Genomic DNA, 17,037 nt, shown 5'->3' with positions numbered 1-17,037 from the left:
CCTAAATGGTCATCATGGCATTTAAAAATCCAAGCATAATTTCAGGCTTAGTTATCTTTATGGTTGGTGATGCATTCAAATGATCCTGCTAACTGCAGTCCTGAAAAGGTGAGTTTTGAAGAGGGGTTTCAGGACAGAGAGCAGGAGCACTATGGAATTACTTAGGGAGAAATAATGGCAGAATAAGCACAAAAGCTGGAGTAGACGGGGTTGTTAAACAAGCAGGAAAATTCTGAGCTGCTGAGGGTGATATAGGTGGAAAAGTGAAGGTCATAGGCAGGGACATAATAAGAACAGAAAGATAGGGGGTTGCAAGGCCAATGAGAGCTCTGAAGGACCAGGTAAGGACAAAAAGTTTGTGCTCACTGCAGGAGGGGAAAAGAAGCCAGTGAAAACATGCGGCATAAGATGTTTTGAATGACAAGATAAGTGATTTTTTAATAGTTGAGTTTTGCACTGAGGTGTGGTAAGAAGAGGCCAGAAACTAGAAAGCTGTAGTAGTCAATAAAAGAAATTATCAGACCATGAACTACAATTTCAGAGGAGATGACTGAGAAGACACACACACACCCCAATTTGCAACAGGAGAAGTCAAGAGATCAGCAATTTCACATCTGAGGTTCTACAGAACATTTAGACTAATACTATCTGGTTCTGATAACTCTGGACCACCGTATTTGAAAGGTTATCTATGTGGATATAAATTGCCTGTAGTGAATTCCTGCTTTTGTTGGGAATAGTTTGTGGCTGGGGAAGCCTAGGAAGAACAAGAGAGAAGATGCTGTGGCTAGATGAAGGGAATCTTCCACTGGTACTGAGTGGCCAGATGTTTAGAGGCAGGAGATGGAGAAGAGGCTGTCAAACTGCTGACTCCAGATTGGGAAATTCCTGGAGAACTGGCGGGTGGGGGTGGTAGGGTTTGAGGAGGGGAGAGACCTTGGCAGTTGTATAACACCATGAAGTCCACCTTCCACATCAGCCACTTTCTCTAGGAGAACTGATCACTGTTATCTGGAGATCAGTTTTAATACCAGAAGATCTCCATGCCCCACCTGGAGATTGGAAACCCTGCTGTGGAAGCGCCTCTGCATGTCCTGTTCTGTTAGCACACAAAGCAAGATTGTACTCCTAGTATTCCAGCTATTTCTGTGCCTTGTAAAAGTGTGTTTGGTGTGGCAGAAATTGCCATAAAGTAAACATATCATTGGACTCTGCACATATTAACAAACCAGTATGCCTGATATCTTGGTTGCAGAATCCCAGTTCAATGACAAAACAAACAAACAGGTCAGTCTACGCAACACAAACTGATATGCTGTATGAGGTCAAAAATTCTAGAATTTAAAAAAGGCACCTGTATTGAGATTTTAATCAATATTAATTTGTGTAGAATTAAAAATGCTGCATTTATTGTATTTTCCTGCACTTAACCACATGCTTAACAATTCCATCAAAATCTATAGGGCTTGAAAGTATTTTCCTGTGGTTGAATCATTCCCACAATAATTAACGACATTTAGAAATTAAAAATCTGCAGTGAAGCGACAGCCGTAAAACACTGATACTTCTCCATAAACAGAAGTAAATAAATACTAATATTCTTGATTATTTCAGCAATTTGTATTCTTGTAGTATTTCAGCAATTTGCTGTTTAACCAATAGAACATACACTAAATCCTGACTATATCTGCAAGAACCACCAGTGTATGCAGTGTAGTCATTCACATCTCTGCTGCCAAAACATTTCATCCAAATTGCTTTCCTCTGCCTCCAGGCAATTATCCACTTTATTCATTAGGGATTTCTTCCCCTATATATTATTACTGGTTTGAGCTAGTGCTTGCTATGCACTGCAATGTATGTGCATGAAATGGCTTTATACCATCAAGCCATTGGATTGAGGTCAATATTTTGTATTCTCACTGGCAGCAGCTATCTAGTCTCTCAAGTAGAGGACTTTCATGTCTGCTACTAATACTGCCTGGCCTCCCGCTATGATACAAGGCCTCCATCTAGCAGCTGTAATTGCTTGGAGTGGTGGGGGGGGGGGAGTTGAAGTCCTGTATGCTGCTAGATCCCTTCCAGAACAAACCCCAAAGTGATGTAAAATCACAGAATTTCTAGAGCTATCCTATACCTAGAGCTTCCAGGTTTCCTTTATGAATAACACAGTGACACATAGGACATTTCAACACACACCCATTCCCTCACCCAACTTCTTGCTTGGCACTGGACACTGCCAGGCACAAACTGGTAACCCTACCTGCTACCCGTGACTTTTAAATTGAAATGCCAGGTATTTAAATCTGGGACCTCCTGCACACAAAGCAGGTTCTCAATCATGGTACACAGAAATGGTTCTTAACCAGTGGGCAAGGTCCCAATAGCAGGATCTGTGAACCATTGCTTTCAGTAAACATTCTTCATTTCATTATGGCACAAGAAACTAATTTGGGGGCAAAGAACCAAAAAAATTGATTCAGATGCTACAATTAACTGCAACAATTAGCAGAACGCATGCACTCTGCCAAAAACCCTTTGGTTAGCAGCAAAAAGGATTTTTTTTTTCCTCCCTCAATACACAGGATCCTAAGGAGATGAGGGTGCAGGGAAAGGAAACAGTGGGTCCTGCAAGGAAACCAGCCATGGTAAGGGAAAGAGAAGTAGTATCGTATCTCCATCATCACTCAGGGAGTGGGGATCTGTGATAGTTACATATCAGAAGAGAGAACTGAAAGCCCTTGTGGAGGACAGCTGTTTGGAGATGAATTTTACGAATCTGAGCAGAAGCAGAATTATACACAAGGTAAATAGGCCTCAGGGCCCCAAGTTTTAGGGGCTGCAAAATGATGCTTTTTAAGTCACTATTTTTTGGACAATGCTATGGGGCCTCTAAAAATTGACACAGTTCAGGGTCTCAGCAGTTCTTAATCCTGGCCTGCAACTGTATGCTAAACAGGTTCTTTTTATTTACAGATGTCATATTCTAAGAAAAGGAATAGCACCAGTGCTCCTCTATAGAGTAACAATTACCTATAACTTTACTTTTCACAGCTCCCATGATCAGATGATCTTGAGCAATGTCTAAAAGAATAATACATTATTTACTGAAGAAAAATACAGTAGAAATGTGGCAACCAAATACGTTGTTTGGGTCACTGTCTAGCATCAGATAGGAATTATTATCCCCTTGAAGTATAGTAAAAGAAGAGCATGTTAAAAGAAGTGACATCCAATGGTTCCTAAAAGCAGCAAAAAACCCACATTCCAATAGTTTGTGAGATAGTGTCAATTCTACTCTGCAAGGGCAGAGACAATCTGAATATGGAATATAACAAAATCTGCTCTGTAATACCTCAGAGAGGGTGGCATTAAGGTGAGCTAAAGTGAATGCCCTCACGAAGTGTCTCGTGTATAATAGCAGAATCCAAGGAAGTAAAATAACAAAAAATTATCTCCAGCAGACTCTGAAAGAGCAAATCACCATACTGTTGTAAGCCAGCTCCATAAGGCGATGCTGGACAAGTGAAAGGGCCTTTGCCTTACCTATAAACCCTAGCTGTCTTAATCTAGCATCTACTGTCTTCATCCATCAAGAATGGCAAGGAAGAACAGCAGAACTTCAGCTTCTGAAGCAAAAATAATCCTTTGTTAGCTATAACAACACTGGCAGGAAAGGAGGCAAATGAGATTCAGGCAGAAATTTTAAAAGTAGCATATCAAGAAATCCATCCATTATCTGAACAAAATGAAAATAGTTAGCTAACTTAGCTTGCTATCACTTCTTCCACCTTCACTCAATCTTAACCAGGGAGAAAGACCACACCTTTGAGGAAGATAAATCTCTCTCTCCTTTGGTGGAGCTAGGAACAAAGCTGCTTCTAATTTCTAAAATGAGCAACCTTTAAGAGAGATATTCATCTTAGGCCTCAGTTGACAAGGTACTACTGATAATAGCTTTCAAAGGATTTATGTTACCAGAATAGGGAAGTTTCAATGTGGTGGCAACGTATCAGGTGTTATCAGTGCACACAGCTCAGGCAAATGTAATCTGAAAAACTTTTTAAAAACAGCTGACACATAGACTGCAGCTAAGCAAGTTCTTTGTACTGTCTCAATCTGAATTAGGGTTGCCAATCCCCAGGTGGGGGCAGGGGATCCCCCGGTTTGGAGGCCCTCCCCCCACTTCAGGGTCGTCAGAAAGCGGGGGGGGGGAGGGGAGGGAAATGTCTGCTGGGAACTCTATTATTCCCTATGGAGATTTATTCCCATAGAAAATCATGGAGAATGATCCGCGGGTATCTGGGGCTCTGGGGGGGCTGTTTTTTTGGGATAGACACACCAAATTTTCAGTATAGCATCTAGTGCCTCTCTCCAAAATACCCCCAAGTTTCAAAAAGATTGGACCAGGGGGTCCAATTCTATGAGCCCCAAAAGAAGGTGCCCCTATCCTTCATTATTTCCTATGGAAGGAAGGAATTGAAAAAGTGTGCCGTCCCTTTAAATGTGATGGCCGAACTCCCTTTGGAGTTCAATTATGCTTGTCACAGCCTTGAACTTGGCTCCACCCCTAATGTCTCCTGGCTCCACCCCCAAAGTCCCCAGATATTTCTTGAATTGGACTTGGCAACCCTAATCTGAATAGCATTCTCACTTTTTAAATGAGGCTATGTCACAAGTACTTTTTACCACTCACACTAAGAAGTAAGAACATAATAAGAATTAAAATTAAAGAATTAAAATATCCTTAACAGAAGCAGCACTTTTATAGAGGAAATTGAAACTGATCTACTAAAAATGCCATTTATCCTCCTATTGGTATTAGTGTACACTCTCTGCATTTGAAACGTCTAGTGCTGGATATCTGCTTAGGGCTAAAGCTAAGGCAAATACTATTTTCTACAGCCAGATACAAAGCTAAACTGATCATTTTATGGATCAATATGTAGCATGCTGAATATGGACAAGTGGGTTGGAGTTCCAGCTCATTCTTACTTGCCAGAAAATCATGAGCAAATCACAATCACTTCAGCAATTTAAAGTTTTCACTCCCATTATATAAAATAGAAATAATCATAATGGAAACAATAAAACAACAAATGTCCTTCCTCAAAGATCATAACTAGAATTGATACAGTCAATACGACATCAAGGGGGCACAATCCACCTTATTCTGAGGTAAATCTCACAGAGTTCTGACAGGTCCTGGATAGCCCAAGCTAGCCCAATGTCCTCAGGCTTCAGAAGCTAAGCAGGGTCGGCCCTAGTCAGTAGTATTTTGATGGGAGATCACCAAGGTTAACAACACAGAGGCAGGCAATGACAAATCACCCTTGAATGTATTTTGTCTTGAAAATGGAAAGGGTCACCATAAATCAGCAGTGACTTGATGGCACTTTCCACCGCCACCAAATCTCATTAAAGCCAATGGGAACTTCTGAGTAATCCTGGCAAGTAAGAATATAAAAGTGCTACAGGAATCATGGGGAATGAGAGCAATTACAAAAAATCAGGACAGAAATGGATACAAGATTTGCAAGCCTGCAATTCTCCTAAATAAACTTTAATATATAAAAAAATCTTTTTCTAAAAAAATCTATTTTTATAAAAAAGGTTGTTGATATTTTTTGCTTAGAAATACCATTCAATATACAGAGAAATTTAAATAGTGGGTTGAAGGATACAAAGAGACTTATTAAAAACATATATACAGTTATTCATAACCTGTAGTAGTATTTTTATAATATTAAGAAGAGATTATTTCCAACAATGCAGTGTCTACAAGCAGCAGGCAAAGAAATAGACTTTTTAGTAGAGCTATACTGAGAATTGATATTGACACTTCTGATTTAAAAGTTGAATACAAAATGCTTGAAAAAGCTTTTACAAGGAATGATAAGACAGTCAAACATACTATATTTTCAGTTGCTCCTGAGACAAGTCAAAGGAAAGAAGGAAAAAAGCTTAACACCTGCCAAAATACATTTCTGTCACCAACTTGTGAGAATGTTGATCTCATCCACAGTGCTCAACCCTTAGAAAATCAAAAGTCGCACTATAATATAACAAAACATGATAGCTATAAAACAGAATATTTCAACATAAGCTATCTAAGAAAAAGCTGCGCCAAATCAAAGTTCTGTTTCCTTTCTCATCCAACTCTTCTGAAATGAAAGAAGTCAAACTCTACAATTTCTAGTGAACCAAGGCTGGGTGCCACTTCAGTACATCTCCTGTCTGAAGAGAAATGTACTCATCTCTGATTTTTAACTTTAAGAAGCCCCATCAGACATTATTAAAATGATTTCATCTAGGATGAGGCTAGCTCTTGGTCTTTCTCAAATAACACAAAAACCAAACAGTAATGGTTGATGTTTTTCAGGAAGTCAATGTAACATTATGCAGAACAACATATTCAGAACAAAAACTGCTATTTATATATAGCCTTTTTTGCTTTCATTGCTGAGTGGCTTAGTTCATTATTTCCAACTCAGGTGATAACGTAGTTTCATACTCAAAAGCATATTCTGCTTTAGTAAGTTTCCTTTTTATTTCTTTTTACATTCTGCATTCCCATCTTTCTCCTTTCATGGATCTCAAGGCAGGTTACACAGGATAGGCAATCTTCCACTCAGGTTCTGATCATACTCAGACTGGATTCATTTCAGCAAAGCTTCTGTGTCATAGGCCCTCCAATGATACCCTGTGAGCCTCTGATTTTTTAATCTTGATGCAAACCCATTAAAGGGATTATTAATGTTGAAAACTACAGGATTCATGCATATTACTCTGGTGGAATGGCATTTCCCTGTTTCTTATAATGGTAAAAATAATGAACACCTGAGGAAAACAGCTCACATTTTGACCAGTTTGGCAAATTTGGTGCGTGCCTTTGGCTCTATAACTTTTTTTTAAGAAAAAAAAAAGACTATCATTCTAATCAAAACACAAAGAAAAAATGCTCAAAAATTGAAGCCACTAAATTTGCATTCCCAGATATAGCGGGGAACTTCAAGGTCTTCCAGCCTGCCAATTTTGGGGAACAGAAAACTATCGCAAGCATCCCAGGATTCAAGAATAGCACAGAAAGCTCACCATTAATCTAGGTGCACCCAACCCAAAGAAGAACTCTTCAAGGTCATACTTCCAATTTTACTGGAAGAAATCACCAATTTTAATTGGAACATAGAAGAGATACATTTTAGACCAGTCCAACAATAAAAACATGCTTTCATTTGTGAGCTTAACTATATATGGTTACTTAATTCTAATTATATAAAACAAACACAAGAATCTACGAATTTGGCTGCATTACTGAAATATGCTTTCCTGCTTTTATGGTCTATGCCACCACCAGCTATGTTCCTCAAACCAGTTCAAAGAACTCTAAAATCTCTCTACAGCTGCAAGCATATAAAAATGCTCATGCACACTACTCCCCCACACTTTCCACAAGGATTTTTTAAACATTAACAGCTCAGACTTCTCTGTGAGAATACTACAATGAGTTGCACAGAAAATAAATGTAAAATCTATTGTCTTTTAAGATATAATTTTAGTGTACTGGGAAGAGAGTACCCTTTTTAGAATCATATTACTTCAGCCTTAAGATCACTTTTTACAGGTTTCTTTATGATTAAAGTGCCGTCATTAAATCAGCCTGAGCTATTTGGAATGGCAGGCCACTGAGTTTTTGACCAACATTACATAAGGTCAGTTAACGTAATAAACACACAGAAACCGAGGGGGGGGGGGAGTTTTGCAGCTTAAAAATGAAACTCCAAACATGTAAATGTACAGGAGGTACAAACTACATTGACGTGTTCAAAATAGTCACTTCTATGTTTCAGCATTTCTCATTTTAATTCTGGTTTGTTATATGTTGTTTGTTTGCTTGTTTCTTTATCGCTTCCTATTCCTCCCCCAGAGCAATTTTTTAAAAACCATCTGACTTGTTTTTTATATGCCTTTTTAAGCATACACAGCAACAATCACCCAATAATCACAAAGGACATGTTGATTTATGTTGTACTATCGCATATTGTCACATTATTCGTTGGTGACAATCCTAATGGCACGTTACACACAGATCCCTGTACACACAACACATAAAATTCTGCACAACTGGTCTCTCCCTGCTTGCGTCTGTTTCAAATAAATCAATAGCAAAATTTACCTGTAAAAAACTGAGGGACCAGCATCCCTCATTGAAAAGTTTCCCGGTTCATTCTCAAGGTAGTACGGTACCTGCTGGTTGTGATGAATAAAAGGTGAGAGTTGTGGTGCTGTCTGTAAAAACACAACAGGGCTAGGAGGAACATTATTAAGAGAGGGAAACGCTCCCAGGCTGTTGGACCCAAATGTTTCCGACGTAGGGGCATAACTGAGGCTGGTTGAGCTGTATACTGGTTGTGCAGTGGTGGAAAAATCATAAGTGGTGCCTTCTGGGTAGTTGAAAACTCCAGTTTTGTTGCTCTCCACATACATTTCATTGAGCGGTTGATCCAGGGGAATCTTCAGCTGAGGTCTGCTCAGCGTCTCAAGTTCAGTGCCTTGTATCTGGTGCAACAAGGCAACACCAGAGGTTTTTGTGTGAAGGGTCATGGTCATAGTCAGTGGCAGTGAACATGTAGCATATTCCGGTTTGAAATCAGTATCTAGCGATCCACCTGAGAACAGAAAAGAAATCGAGGTGAAAAACTGCAAAAATCTTGTTTCAGCCACATTATTCAACTGCACAGGTATCCAGCTCGTCCCAGCAAGGGAAGCTACAACTGAGCAGAGTGTAAGCACAGGGAAGCACGCACACACACTCCCTCTCTCGCTTTCTGACTCAAACTTTAAGTACTACTCAACTGAGCTAATGTGCTTTACAAGGTACTGGCAATAAGCCAGGTACTCTTGCCTTATGTTGACATCGGTTTAAACATCACTTCAAAAACAATTAATTCAGTATTAATACCATATAATTGTTCCACAATTTTTTTGTAATTATTGCTGCTTTCAGCTTATGGGGCTGCAATGCTCACAGCCCAGGGAGAAAGAGGGGGTAGGGGCTTTTATAGCATTCAAAATGTTCATTCAGACAGCCCAGTCCATTTACATCGTATACCCCCTCTGGCTCCAATCTATCTCTGTTTATCTAAACTCCCTGTTAAGTTCATCCTCATGTTTTCTAGAAGTATGTAATGTGTATATTGTAATGACCCTGGGTAGGACTGAGCTGTAACTGAGATAGGGCATAGCAAAGTGTGTTTGTGCGGGCGCACTCACACATGTGTGCAGCCAGCAACAGACTGTCAGATTCCACTGAGCAGAAATCAAAGGGTGTCCTGTATCTATGTAGGAGAAAAGGCACATAAATGTGCCTGCTGCGATTATCATGATTCTTTGTGTTTAGCTGCAATACAAAGCATTTTTTAATCTAAAGGAGGGGAGGCAAGTTAAGCATGCATTTATCCTTCCCTTGTGCCTCTTAACATGCTCCTTTGTTTTGCATTTCAAAATCAAAAGAAAACATTTAAAGTTTGATAGGAGACTTGGGTTTTTCCCCCAGCCTCTTGACATTCAGCCCCACGTTAACTGCATGAAACAAGGACAAAGAACTAATAAATCTATCAAAAAGAAAGGGTGAGGGGAAGAGCCTCCCTTCCACTCCTGGCTTTTACCTCCTAGTGCATTACGCATTATAGTTTACTGAGAGCTGCCTGCAAAAAGCAGAGCTTTAAAACAATCCAAAGAGATTAATTTTAACACACATAAATAAAAAGAAACCTAAATAGAGCACTAATGTGATTAGCCTATTTTATTTTACAGTCTCATACAATTTAACTCTGGAGTAGCAATTACACTGCATCAGTCCAATATCAACTTTTAACATGATTTCTATAGACAGATCTATAATTACCTAAACTTCAGCTGGTAAAAAAAAAGATTAGGACCTATTCTTACCATTAAAACATGCAGGGCTTTAGATAACCACACATGAATATGAATATAATCTTGTACCAGAATTAAGGGTTTCTGTGTTAAATCAAACCATGAACCTTGATAAAATAAGATTGTTCATATATTATTTGTAATCCACATACAGCTGAATCCTATGTAAACTGATTCAAAAGCAAGTGTACATAGGCTTGCAATCCTAATCTGAACTAGTTTTAGAACAACTTTGCTACAAGAAACACCTGAGTGTTTCAACAACATTGTTCAAAGACAATATATACTCAATAAAATACATTTGCAGCTAACACAAATATATCATGCAAACACGCAAGGTATACCAGAGCAACATCAATAATTTTGCATGTAACAGCAATCATATCTGTCACAAGCATTCTGAATTTCTTTACATCAATTCTTTGCATTGTGCAGATTTTCCCTTTCAATTCTGTATCATCAAATTTCAAATGACAGAATTACAGCTGAACCAAACAGAGCTGAACTGAACAAGCAGAAAGACATACCTCTGAGTATAGCGAGACTCAGCTGAAATTCTACAAACATACATACCGTACATGAATGCCACAAAGAACAAGTGAACAAAAATGTGTGTGTATGCTTTTGTGTCTGTAAGTGAATGTCTATATATTTACAATTTTCATGAGGCAGATATTTAACCCAAAATCTTCCTGATTGAAAAAGAATCAATGATGTTGCTATGCATACAAAAAGTTTATTTTTACAGCATACATTTATTGCCAACTTTACAATATTTTCAGTAGATAACTGAAGAAGACAGACCAGAGAATGACACAAAAACAGTAACCAGTGTGTCCAACTGGATCATATCTATAATTTTCAATTTGTAAATAAAACATTATAGCAGAGGGCAAGTTAAATGCTACACACAAATTTAACTCTATCAGACTTTTTAAAAGTATCTATATAATAGCTCTAATATTTCTAACATAGTTATATGAAATGGATTGAACTTCCTACGGTTAAAGCCTAGAAAAAACAAACAGGGAAGATACATACAACATTATTTTATTTGGTCTGGATTCTGGGATCAAAAAGCCATTCAGACCAACCCCCATGCCATACATCGCCTTCTGTCAATATCTCACAAATTACAACATCATAATTCAGCCTTCAGTGTACAGAAATATTCACAAACAAGAAGCAACATGTCAAGGTGCTTGAGACAGGTGATCCACAACTGAAAAAAAGCATCTCAAGGCATGCATAACAGCGAAAGGCTTTCACAGTCAGATTTCATGGCTGGTACCAAAACCAAGTGAAGCTATGTTCCCAAGACTAGCAAAGGATTCACTACAATGAGAAGTGCTGCCATTCTCTTTTCTGTGAGGTACCTGAGAAGACCAGGAGAAGGCAGCATGAATTCTTTCTTCCTGCTTCAGGCCTTCATATAATGGCAGCATTCTCTCTCTGCTGAGAAGTCGTTTGAGACCCTGTGCTAAGTACTTTGAGATGGCTTAGGTTGATCTTTCATGCAAAACACTGACCCCTCCCCTGAATTCCCTGCAAAATTTATTTTCACTTTTAAAAGCTCAAGGCAACTACTGAGATAGGCAGAGGGCTAGTAAGTGTACTAAGTCCACTAGAGGGAGTAAAAGAGTTGGGGTATTCCTTAAAGGGGGGGGGAGTGCAGTTTTCCCTGAGAGACTGGAAGCCCTAAACTGCAGGGAGATGTACATTCACCTCAGAAGCACTCTTTTCTATGAAACAATATATTAATATTTTGTTTGCTGTTTATGACTTAGGCAGTAAAAACAGTGAGAAGTAAAAGCATTACACAATGAGAGAGTAGCACTTGTGGATGTTAATATTTTAAGGATACCAGAAATTCCTGTAAAGAATGGGGGACATCCCATCACAGAGCACAATTGCATCTTCAAGGGACAGGCTAGACATGAGAGCCTGGTCTACTGAAATACAACAGGTTGAATTGTTACATGTTGATTGTTGTTGTGTATGCTTAATTATTGTTCCAAATATTATGTCTTTTGAAGTTGGTTTATTGTTATTTTCATAAATGCAAGTGTACAAAGTGGGATCACACTGTCATAGATGTGAACTCTCTCAGTTATTTAATTAAAAATATTTTACATTGCTTCATGAATTAAATAGGTTATATAAGGACTCTAATTTCATGCATGGCATCTGGAGAAGGGGGGCATTCTAGATGGGTTTGTTCTGGGGTATACGAATGAATAACTGTGAGACTGGCACAGCACCTCTGATTAAATTGCCAAGTAGAAGTGGTACATATGACTGGTCACCTGTCACAGAAACATAACTTACAATAAAGAAAGCTTACTGCTCTAGGAACTTAAGTACCCAGTGCCACAATATATCCCAATCCTAAATTAAGAACTGGAGCAGTCCAACTGGAACAGTCTCCTCCAATCAGATTCAGACATTCTTATCCAAGACTCAAATCTCTCGTATTCCAATGATAGCCAGGTAAGGTTGTTAGGTGAGATCGTTGAACAGGCGAGGGGGAGGGCTTGGGAGCGTTCTGAGAGTGGGTGGTGACATCATCACATCAGGGTTGATGCTTTGGTTTTTGGGTAAAACTCTATGTTGAAATCAGCATCAAACATAGCGTTCTGCCCACAAATCAGAACATTACCATGCAACAGCCCCAACACGATAACACCACTTCTGCGTGACATCAGCATGTTGGGGACATTGCATGGCAATGTTGCTATTTGAAGATGAGGTTTCCCCTACCAGCAAACTGGCCATTGATGGGCAGAAGCCCTCAAAATTGGGGGATAGCCCTCCTGGAACTGGGGAATGGCAATTCTAACCCACAGAAGGGGAAGAGTATCCAAGGAAACGCAAAAAGCTTCCCAGTTCCAGTCTAAACTATATGCCAAGTGATCATTTTTAAATAATCACCATAGGAAACTTCTACATTGAAAATGGCTCCCCCTCCCAAAGAAATCTAGGTTTTCTGTTGTCTTAATTAACGGATAATTAATACACAGTACAATCCTAAGTCCTTTGACTTCAATAGGTTTAGCAGAGCTCAACCCTTGTTAGGACTGCACTAACAGTTACAACCAATGGTCACCTGCAGTCTATGACAAGCATGTGACAAGCATGACTGAACTCCAAAGAAAGTTCTAGCAATCACATTCAAAAGAACTGCATACCTTTTAAATCCCTTCCCTCCATTTGCAAATAATGAAGGATAAGGGCATCTTTTTGGAGGGCTCACAGAATTGGACCCTCTGGTCCAATCTTTTTGAAACTTTGGGGGGAGGGGTGTTTTGAGGACAGGCACTGGATATTATGCTGAAAATCTGGTACCTCTACCTCAAAAAAAACAGCCCCTCCCAGAGCCCCAAATATTCTCCATTATACCCTATGGCAGGGGTGGCCAAACGTGGTTAATGAAAGAGCCACAGAGAATAAATGTCAGATGTTTGAGAGCCATAAGACATGAACGTCAGATATTTGAGAGAAGGAAGGAAGGCAGACAGGCAAATAGATAGGGTGGAAAGAGGTGGAAAGAAAGCAACATTAGCTTTAAATGCATTCTGGCTGACTTGGCTTGGAGAGGTGATTTAAAGAGAGAAATGCCTTCTCTAAACTGGTTGGCAGGACAGTGGGGGCTTCAAGATCCACATGTGGCTCCCAAGCCACAGTTTGGCCACCTCTGCCTTATGGGAATCGGTCTTTATAGGGAGTGCCCAGCAGACATTTCCCTCCCCACCCCCCCGCACTTTTGATAACCCTGAAGCAGTCCTCCAAACTGGGGGCTCCCCTGCCCCCAACAGGGGATTAGCAACTTTAAAGATATCTGATTAATTAGCTTAGAATAAAACACCAAAATATTACTATTACTGTAACAAAGCTAAAATAACCCACTTGGAGATCACATTACACAGGCTTGAGCTTACTTCATCAGATTCATTAGCTATGCATTTTGTGGATCCAGTGCCTGATCAACACAATTCACAGGGTTTTCCTGCATGGGTTTATTCCATCAGTTTTGGCCCCATACTGCTTCAGTTTATCCCCTGATTTCTGCATGCATTTTTGTGTCTTTAGTATTTATTTATTTTGTTTTCTCCCCAATTTTGTTCTGGTTCTTTTGAGACCTCTTTTACTCCGATCTTTTTCTGGAAGCCAGTTTTGAGCATCTTTTTCCTCCTCCACAATGTTTCTGTTGGTTTTGTGCCACTCATTCATACCCACCTCCAGTCCACTTTTTTCCTGACTGAAGAGAAGATGTTTCATTATTTTAAAATATTTATATATCAGCACAAAATATTGATATGTCAGCGCAATTTTTAATGATGGTTTAAGCAGGTTCTCAGAATTCCCTTTCATTTTTTAAAGAAATTGCAGAAATATGCCTTTTGAGGGGGGAGTTGGAGAGGAGGGGGAGTTGGAGAGAAGGGAAATCCTCAGCAGGTAAAATAACAAGAAAAGGTGAAGGACCTCAAAAGGTTCCCTTTACACATTCCCTCAAGCAGGGGTCATTTAATAGAAAAAGAGATATTGGAGCTCATTAGCAAAACTCAATTGCATATGCCACACACCCCTGACATCACAGGAAGGTGTACTAAATTATATCAGCTCAGCATCTACCTTAAAATGCTTCTTGAATTATAATCGTCATAACAAAACCTTACTCCCCTCGTACTTTTTAAATTACTTTCTCCTATGTGGCCACAGTGGCATGATGATTTCCATCTGTCTGCTTTATATGTTTTGGTTATTTTCCCTTTTTTTGTTGTTGGGAAAAATATTAGAAAGTTTGTCAAATCTTAGAGTTCAGCAAAATTCTCAGAGGGGGGTTGAACAATGGAGCCCAGAAGCAAGGGTGTGGGGGGTTTTTTTTTTGGGGGGGGGGGAGAAACAGCACAATAAAATGTAGAGGTTCCAGAGCTCTGCTCCTGTGAGCTCCTGCCCAAAATGACTTAAGAACATAAGAGAAGCCATCCAGTCCAACACTCTGTTACACAGTGGCAAAAAAAAAAAATAAGCTGACATCAGGAGGCCCACCAGGACATTAGAAGCCCTCCCCCACTGTTCTCTACACGAAGCACCAAGAATACAAAGCATCACTACCTCAGACAGAGACTAATTTTGCACTAACCTTGCTCCGTGGCAGGCTTCCCCTTTTCTCCAGAACTAGCTAGCGATTTCACACAAGCTGCTCCGTGCTGCCCATTTTTCGTCGCAGCAACGACGAAACGACCTGTTTTCAGGTTTACATTGCCGGGCATCAAATCAGGGGTTGCCACACACAAAAATGGCAGCATGGAGCAGCTTGTGCAAAATCGCTAGCTAGTTCTGGAGAAAAAGGGAAGCCTGCCATGGAGCAAGGTTAGTGCAAAATTAGTCTCTGTCTGAGGTAGTGATGCTTTGTATCCTTGGTGCTTCGTGTGGAGAACAGTGGGAGGGTGTGCTGGTGGGCCTCACTGGTGAAAAAGGGAAGCCTGCTGTGGAACAAAGTTAGTGCAAAATCATTCAGAGAGTTCCATCTATACCCTGTGGCTATAGCCACTAATAGACCTCTGCTGCATGTTTATCCAACCTGCAGCACATTGCTGTGTTGCTCTGAAGCAATAGTATCTTATGCTGTGTGTCCACACTAGAGAAGACTAATGGGACAGAGGAACTGGGCATGCCAGAAGTCTGGGAAGTTGGAAAGAAGTCTTTTTGAGCTTAGCACACAAGGGGTCAAAGGTTTAGTTACTTCATTTATATTCCACCTTTCTCTCCAATGGGGATCATAAGTTGCTTACATCTTTCCCCTCTCCTCCATTTTATCCTCATAACAATCCTAAGGATAGGTTAAGTTTAGAGTATGTGACCCCTGGCCTGCCCAAGCCCCACACAAAGCATGAACAGTGCTGCCTAGCCTGCATAAGGTGAACAAGGCAGTGGCCAGCTCTCTCAAGCCCTCTGTGAGGTGAGGGAAGTGGCACTTGGCTAGCTCTGTTCTTCTTTTGGAAGTTCGGGCCAGAGTAGACTGCAGACAGGGCCCTTTTTCCCTCCCAGTCTGTGCATCCAACATTCTAGCCACTGTACCACATTAGCTCTCTGGAATGATGGGCGAAGGACTTCAGACACAGGATACACTTGGTCATCAGCCTATTGGTTATGGCCTTCAAGAGGAGGTAGGATGCTCTGCAATGATCATTTTGCTAAGCGCTTTGAAGATAAATTCCTTGCAACTATGCACACTTGGACTTGACATTAGCAGTTACAGGATCAGAGGTCCCAGGGTGCCTATTTGTCTTCTTATGTGGGATGCTTTTCACCTTCATTCCGCTTTTTTCTCCAAGGCCTGATCTTGGCACCATGTTGAAGGGCAGAGGGCAATGCTGGCCAGCCTGGAAGGCCTCATGGAGACAGGAGAGCAGGACGAGGCAGGGTTTTGTCAGTTTTCTGCCAGTATTTGGCCCAGTTTTTAAATTTTGGTTGACCAAATCGGTAATTTTGACCTTTGACTAGGTTCCACCCATGGATTGAAATGGCCTAGGTCATCCTGGTGGATGACCTGCATCAGAAGATAGATAGGATAAGTACAACCCTGTTAATTCTCCTGGAACTTTTGATGGTTTTTGATTTCATCAATCATGGTATCCTTCTGGACCTCCTTTCAGGGTTGGGACTAGGAGGCGCTGTTCATAGGGTGGCCATAATGTCTGAAGGCCAGCCAGGGACACCTTTGGGAGGGGGAAGGTCGAGATGCAGGACAGGAACCCGGAAGTGACCGACAGGCTGCTTCAGCGTGCCGCTGCGCCGGCCCCCTGGGCCCCACAACGATGGGACCGATGCCACAGGGACGGGCTCGAAACACTCTATAACCCCTCAAAAGAACAGCAGTCTAGCTCGCTTCCCCCGAGCCCTGCCGCCATAAGCCTCAAGGGGGCTCATTTTGCGGCATCTCCCGGCGGGAGGGTGGCACCCGCACGGGACACATATCAAATGAAAGAGGGGGCGCAGGGCTATCAGAAACAGTCAGCGGAGGGAGTCGGGAGACCACCCCACTGGGGGATCCACACCCCGAAAGTGATGAAGGTGGCGCAGATAGAGCCAACA

The 17,037-nt window shown here is 40.7% G+C and overlaps 1 protein-coding gene across 3 annotated transcripts in view; it reads right to left on the bottom strand.

Annotated features, from left to right (window-relative positions):
• Positions 1 to 17,037, bottom strand: part of ESR1 (estrogen receptor 1) — a 387,454-nt gene that overhangs the window by 210,126 nt on the left and 160,291 nt on the right. For all 3 annotated transcript variants that reach the window (XM_060240922.1, XM_060240931.1, XM_060240927.1), the window contains one exon: positions 8,177 to 8,669. In XM_060240922.1, coding sequence (XP_060096905.1) covers positions 8,177 to 8,669 — 493 coding nt within the window. The remainder of the gene's footprint in view (positions 1 to 8,176; positions 8,670 to 17,037) is intronic.

The sequence above is a fragment of the Heteronotia binoei genome, chromosome 1 (genome assembly GCF_032191835.1).
Source record: "Heteronotia binoei isolate CCM8104 ecotype False Entrance Well chromosome 1, APGP_CSIRO_Hbin_v1, whole genome shotgun sequence".
Taxonomy (NCBI): Eukaryota; Metazoa; Chordata; class Lepidosauria; order Squamata; family Gekkonidae; genus Heteronotia; species Heteronotia binoei.
The sequence above is the reverse complement of the archived record's forward strand: the minus strand, read 5'-3'. Positions and strand labels throughout refer to the sequence as shown.